At 37.8% G+C, this 7668-nt stretch overlaps 1 protein-coding gene across 1 annotated transcript; it reads left to right on the top strand.

The window, feature by feature from the left end:
• The first annotated feature begins 256 nt into the window (after positions 1–256).
• On the top strand, positions 257–5896 carry rplp0.L (ribosomal protein, large, P0 L homeolog). The gene is made up of 8 exons (XM_018261526.2): positions 257–388; positions 2226–2332; positions 3445–3620; positions 3696–3783; positions 3867–4013; positions 4259–4444; positions 4539–4679; positions 5700–5896. Exons 2-8 carry the CDS (start codon positions 2279–2281, stop codon positions 5850–5852), a joined length of 945 nt encoding a protein of 314 aa, XP_018117015.1. The 5' UTR covers positions 257–388; positions 2226–2278; the 3' UTR covers positions 5853–5896.
• The last annotated feature ends 1772 nt before the right edge of the window (positions 5897–7668 follow it).

Below are 7668 nucleotides of genomic sequence, written 5' to 3'. Positions count from 1 at the left end.
AGTTTACGCGCATATTTCACGCCTCCGCACAGACATTCTACTTGTTATGCACAACTATTCAAAACGACCCAAAAACATTCCATTGCCTGCCAGGGTTCATTCTAATGCTTTCGGCTAGTTAGTTTGGCGGTGCTAATAAGCGTAGCTCCACTAGGAGCGCTGCCAAGAAATTGTGGCGAACAACAGAAATGTGGTAGGTTCCTGTAACTTTAACACGCCTGTGTGTGTGACGTTTATTTTAGCCAATAATATGTTAGCGTGCTAGGGGCACAAACCAATCGCATTCAGATTCGCTGTCATATTGCAGCGTGATTGGCTGATGTACTGAAATATAAAAACTATGTCGAACGGGCTCGGCCTTTTCTACTTCCCGGAGGCCTGGTGTGAGGTACGGTGATAGGCCTTGAGTTGCGCCTACACTAATAGGAAACGTGTAGCAGCGTCTCGCCGAGATTATCGATATTAGAGGCAGGCGACCTTCAACACCCACTCACTTAGTGGCAGTGTTTTACGGTTTCTAGTGATGCGATTGTCGTTCTTATAGTATGACATCGTGCGCTCCACGTGCCGCTCTCGGATTTGTTACACTGCGGTCCCTAGCGGCTTTTCTTAAATCATGTCTTAACATCGCAGTCGTAATTCATTATTTTGGCCAATTGTAGGGTGGATGACGTCTCATTGCTGGGTCTGTAGTTTAATATCTAGTTGGATTCATAGGTTAAACAGCTACGTTCACCGTAAAACATTGCGACATTGTCTAGCGCGATTACGCGACAGCAACGGGGTATTAGGGCCGATTTAGGGGTGATCGTTAATTTAGTGATTTGAGTTGGGAAACCTGTTTTGATTAAATTGAATTTTAATATAAGCTTCATCATACTGAAATAAGAAACTTTCGAAATACAGTCAATTAAATATTCTGCGTCATTTATGAAAAAATCACGTTTATATTCACTATTCCTCTCAGCATCTGTTTCTCTTCATTCTCTCTTCATGCGGCTGTTGGGTTTTAGATATTCATTGACATTTAGATCCAATATATCTTATAGGGGGATTCCTTTTGCCTAGAAGATCACTCTATTAAATTCACCAGACATCATGTCTTTCTACATGCAGAATTTGTGCAAAAGGCAGTGATTTTGTTTGTACTGGAATCAAGTTATTTGAGTGAGATCTAATTAATCTGCTAGGAAAGCCCCCTGTAAGATATATTGGATCCAACTGTCAATGAATATCTGACACCCAACTGCTGCACAAAGACAGAATGAAGAGAAACAGATGCTGGTAGAGGAATAGTGAAGATAAACTTGATTATTTCAGCAACGATGCAGAATATTTAATTGACTGTATTTAGAAAATTGCTTTTTTTTCAGTATGAATAAGTTTATATTAAATTTTCATTTTTGTGATAGTTCCTCTTTAAGTATACAACAGATAAATAGAACTAAGGAACGTTCAGACAGGAATGAGCATAATCCTACAGGCGAATATTATTATGGAGTATTTAGTGTCGACTTAAAGCACTTACGCGGTGAGACCAGCCTGTTGATCATCAGCATTTATTTGATTCAGATCCCAACATGCTGATAAGCAAAGACTGGCATGATATGTAGGGAGTTAAACGCATACAGGTTGGACAAGATTTAGGAAAGCAGTGGCCAAGTATAGCTCATTCTGTTTGTAGTTTGGTTCTTTATCCTTACAGAACCACATAGAAATCGCCCTTTAAATAAATGATGAGTAGACTTCCTATTTTGCTCCTTTTGCAAATCTGGGGCAAAATAGGCAAAAAAAGTTAAATTTTATAGTGACTTCCCTTTTAACCAAAAAATGTTTTGGACTGGAGATAATGAAATGCTGCTTATTTGTGACCAGCACATTACTGTGTAACATTGTGTTATGATGGAATGTTAGTCAGTGTCCCAGCTCTATTTGTAAACCTTGTTTAAGAATTGAAATAGACATTACATAGCCACGCCATTTTTAATACTGATGCAGCAGGTAATTTTTCCTCAACCAATGTTTGTTCAATGGTAATATTTCTATGAAAATTCTGTTTGTGCCATTCCTAATCAGTCGCTGTCCACTCAAACACTTGTTGATGAGCAGGGTTATATGTTTATTGCATTGGGTCACTCTCGTTCACTGGGGTGAAAGGGTAGAAGAATAAAAGCGAAATCTATGCAGGTATGTTCAGTGCTCTAATTCCTAAAATCTCTTTGCAGGGAATATCTGGTCTTTAAACCCTTCTGTGGCAATCCTTGGAAGCACTGACAAGATGCCCAGGGAAGACAGGTCTACCTGGAAATCCAACTATTTCCTGAAGATCATTGTAAGTTTATGCATGCACAGTGGTTCCTTAATGGGGCACTAAAATGAAATAACATTTAACCAACTTGAAAATGTATTAAAAATGTTCATGTGTATTTTTGTAAAAGCACCCAAGACTTGAGAGTTTTGACATTGGACCACAAAAGAAAATAAAAAAAGATAATTAAGAGAAAAACATAAAAAAAAAAATCTCTGGGTATGTGCCAAATTAAAGGTCACCCCCAGTGACTAAAATCTATTACCTCTTACCCCTGACCAGATTACCTTTTAAAAGGCAACTGGCCAGGTGTACCTTTTTAAAACTTTATTACCCACTCAAAAAGCAAGGAAGAAGTTCTGTATGCATGTGTCAGTTTGAAGTGGCACAAGCAATACTGGCTGGCAGCAGGAAAATATGGTAGCGCTCTGAGCTGCAGAAAATACATCAGTTAGTTTTTCTAGAATACAGCCAGCCTGGTGTAAAAGGTCTGATTTTACTCTGTGGGTTTACTCCCTGAAGTTTTAACTTTTCTTCTCCTTTTAAGAACAGGAATTATAAAATGTATTGGTGAGAATATTCTCTGATCACAGTTCTGTACTTGATATCTTTTTAAAACCTTGGAAGCTGCTAAAGATAATGATTACATGTGGCTTTTTTTTTTTTTTTTTTTATAAAGGTTATATTTAATTCCAAGTAAGCATTCTGCTAGGCTAGTTTACTTGGCCTTTTGATAAAATTGTATAAACATACTGTAACAATTGCAAAAAAGTCATTGTTTCCATATGTTTGGCTAAGCCATGTTGGGAGACTAAGAAAACCAAATGACAGGCTCCTTTATTAAGGGGAGGCTTTTATGCTAGCTCCTATAATTGTACCTCTTTATGCTCTTAGAATAGAGCACAGACTCTGGATATGATCCTTCCTGTGCATAATATGCATTCCTCTAGCTTGTCACAAACCTTGAGTAGGTGTCCCCTAAAAAAGATGGGAAAGGGCCTGTAATTCAAGCTTAGTGATTTAGTTGTTTGATTTCCTTGTCCTTTAATTTACTGAAGTCCCAGTATAAACAAAAGGAACATTCTGAACTCTTTTTCCACATTATAATTATCTGTGTTGACTGTTTTTTGTTTTAGCAATTGCTTGATGATTATCCTAAATGCTTCATTGTGGGGGCGGACAATGTTGGTTCAAAACAAATGCAGCAGATCCGTATGTCCCTGCGTGGAAAAGCTGTGGTGCTCATGGGAAAGAACACAATGATGCGCAAGGCTATCCGTGGTCATCTGGAGAACAACCCAGCTCTGGAGAAGTGAGTGACATAGTATTTTGTGATACCTCTGAGAGAGGTTATATTGCAAGACCTAATGTTTGTTTGTCTTTACAGACTCCTTTCTCACATCAAAGGTAATGTGGGCTTTGTTTTCACAAAGGAAGATCTCACTGAGGTCAGAGACATGTTGTTGGCAAATAAGGTGAGGGGAAACTAATGATCTAAACTATTTTCTGAGTGCATTATTGCAAATCCAAGTTGTAACACCTTCACCTTCCCCCATAGGTGCCTGCCTCTGCCCGTGCAGGAGCGATAGCACCTTGTGAAGTCACTGTGCCTGCTCAGAATACTGGACTGGGGCCTGAAAAGACCTCCTTCTTCCAGGCTTTGGGAATCACCACAAAAATCTCCAGAGGAACCATTGAAATCTTGGTTAGTGACACTTTGCCAATCTTTTAATAGTAAAGCTGGTGTGGTCTGTTGGGGTATAACTACACGTGCGTCCGATGTGACTCCTACGCTTCCTCGTGTCAGAATGGAAGCTATCGGATGTCAATGCCCGTGTAGTTCTACCCTTAATAGAAGCTTCTTAATGGTTGTTAGAAACTTTTTGGTGGTGGTAAAAATGAAGTGACCTTAACATTACTTAGTCTTGTCAAACCAATCTCTTTTTTTAGAGCGATGTGCAACTAATAAAGACTGGAGATAAAGTGGGTGCCAGCGAAGCCACTCTTTTGAACATGTTGAATATTTCCCCATTTTCTTATGGATTAATCATTCAACAAGTGTATGACAATGGTAGCATCTATAGTCCTGAGGTGCTGGATATCACTGAGGAGGCTTTGCATGTTCGCTTCCTGGAGGTAAGGACTTTGTAGTTGCAGATTTAGAACGGATATCGAACTGACATTTCCAACATAATTTTTTATTTATTTATTTTTTAAATTATTTTCCTAGGGTGTTCGTAATGTTGCCAGTGTCTGCCTTCAAATTGGTTATCCCACAGTAGCCTCCGTGCCTCACTCAGTCATCAATGGATACAAGCGTGTCCTTGCCATTGCAGTGGAAACAGACTACAGCTTCCCCCTGGCCGATAAGGTGAGAGCAGATTAGAACATTAGGTTTTGACTAACACATTATGCCCCCCATAAAATGCACAGATCTGAAGTTGTTGCTTGAATTTCTAGGTTTATCCACAAATACTATAAGAATACAACATTAAATAATGGCTTCCAGCCTACAATAATTGAAAACCTTGTACATGTATGGGACCTGTTAACCAGGTTTACTGATCTTTCTATAATTTGGAGCTTCATACCTTGTCTACTAGAATATCGTGTAATTAATAAACCCAACAGGCTAATTTTGCTCCAATAAGGATTAATTTTATCTTAGTTTGGATCAAGCTACTGTTTTAATATTACAGAGAAAAAAGGAAATCATTAAATGGAGTCTATGGGAGATGGCCTTTCTTTAATTCTGAGCTTTTTGTATAACGGATCCTATACCTTTATACAATAAAATATCTTAATCCAGACCCATAAAATGAATCAAATGAGGGTCTATTGTATAATGTGTAAATTTGACTTACCATATTTTTTAAAAATTTTCTGTAAAGTGTTACTTTATATATTTTCAGTTCTATAGGAAGTTGGGGGTTTGGCTTTAATACTTTGGCTGTAATACTGGAGTATTGTAGAGAAGACAACTTCTTTGCTAAACTATACTAGGCCGTTTGTGTTAAAAATAAACTGAAATATTCCACTTGCTGGATGGATAAATAGTACTAGTCCTAGGTTTTGTTCCAGCCTTGGATACAAAAATTTGGTAATAACTGCAATCCATATTCTGTCTAATGTAGTTACATATAAAACAGGGGTCTGTTTTATTGACCTACAATAACTTAATATGTTTGCAGGCTTGTTTTAAAATGAGGGGTTTGTCACGCCTTAACAATACTTAAGTTGTTGTTGTTTGTACAAATAACAAAATTGATGTCTAAAATGCGATCATTTTTTAATCAATCTCATAAAAAGCTAAAATGATTTGGAAACAAGGTGATCAGTTATAATGAGCTGCAGGTCTTCAACACATGATCCTTTTGCATTCTCTTTGTAGGTCAAGGCATTCCTGGCAGATCCATCAGCCTTTGTTGTTGCTGCTCCTGCTGCTCAGGCGGCTGCTGCTCCTGCTGCTGAGGCCGCAAAGGATGAAAAGCAAGAAGAGTCTGAAGAATCGGATGATGATATGGGATTTGGCCTCTTTGACTAAACCTTTTATTGTCCCAAGATAATTAAATAAAGGCTCTTACAGTCTCTCTTCAGTTCTCTTGCCTACTTCAAAATATGAAATTAACGAATCTCCATGGCCCTTTTAAGTAAACAAAGTCAAGAATAAGCCTTGCCTACATAGGACAATCTAATTTTGTTAGATGGAATGTGAGAATATCAGAATATCTAGAACACCAATTTGCACAGCATTGTGAACTTCCCTTTAAGAAAAATTCATGTCATATAACATTGCAATAAGTTTAAATTTTGCCTCCATGCTGTTTAGCAGTATGTGCTCTTACACACAGGTCTTTAGAAAAGCATGCTAAATGCATATATTATTTAAAGACATGCAAGTGGTTTTGTCCCTCCCAAAAGCAACCCTGTAATGGAATCAATTAGCTGTTGCACTTAACTGTGCTCCAATGCTGAAAATGGTGTTAGATCCAAAAGAATTGATTGCTGTATGTAAAACACTTGCGCACTACATGTGGCGGATTGTTCTTGCAGACAATCCGCCACAGAATACTACTAAACTACATGGAGGTTGGGAAAAAATTCTCGTACATGGCTGCAAATTAACATTGTTAATTTAACATTGAAACATTGTTTCAAACTACTTCCTACTGCAAACCATAAGCTGTGATACTAGCGGTAGATCTAAACAGGCCTAATTGAAAAAGTCAATATTCCCTAACAAAAGCTAAGATGTCAGGCAGTGGGCAGCGTCAAATTGAGTTGTATAGCTTATACTATACCAGGTATCTTCTGTCGGTAACGGTGTGTGAGCTGATGTTGCCCGTATTTGGCTTTAAATGCATGTGGTTTGGTTTACAATAGGATTTTCAGACACACTTTTGTAATGGGGTAGTGTGCCTTTTATTGTGTGCATCTTGTGACTGGTACAGCTCTCTATTGAGTAAAGAGTGAGAGAATGGAGTAACAGGCTCAAACTAAAGGGTGTAAATGTCTGATATATGGAAGATACATCATATACAGAGATGCATTTGGATAAGAGAAACACATGGGCTGTTAAAAGGAAAGTTCAACATAGTTCATTAGGAGACTTTCTAATGGTAAATGCATGTTCAGTAATTTCTAAAGGTAAATGTTCAACCGCATCGTAGTCGGTTTTGATTACAATACAAATTAGCATTTTTGACACTGGAGTTCCCAGGACAATACATTGTTTTCTGTTAAGAGAAGCACCTGCCCAGGATTTGAGATTACCTTGAAATGACAATTCAGTTCCTAAAGAGGTGGCCCTTTTGTGCATTGGTCTTTTCTATGGTGAAAAATGACCCACCTACTATGTCTATAATATCCTCTAGTGTAATTGTAAAGAATAATCTTTCTCTACAGATAAAACAAACCCAACCTTGACAGTATATCATAGTTTAAGATTTCTATTCCTATTACTGGTTTAGTTGCACATATCTGCACTCACCGGTTTATTCTTTTTAAGGACTGGGGCCTAGCACTGCACTGAATACTCCAGACGAGGCCTTACCAGGGACCTATCAAGAGGCAAAATTATGTTTTCATTGCTAGACTTAATACATTGTTCGTAGTTCCAAAGGACATTACTGATCACACCTTTAAAAAAAAAAAAAGAGGGAAAAAATGAAAAATATACTTATCATTCTCACCTTCACTGTAACCACATCCACTCTTATCAGTGTTAGTGGTCCAATACAGAACCTATATCTAATTTACACCAAGTGAATATGAAATGTACATCATTAGTATAGTGAATAATTGTGTTTTTAGGGAAAAGTTTTCTTGAGTATGTTTAATACCCATACGCCAAACGATGC

The sequence above is a fragment of the Xenopus laevis genome, chromosome 1L, assembly GCF_017654675.1.
Source record: "Xenopus laevis strain J_2021 chromosome 1L, Xenopus_laevis_v10.1, whole genome shotgun sequence".
Lineage (NCBI taxonomy): Eukaryota > Metazoa > Chordata > Amphibia > Anura > Pipidae > Xenopus > Xenopus laevis.
The sequence above is the reverse complement of the archived record's forward strand: the minus strand, read 5'-3'. Positions and strand labels throughout refer to the sequence as shown.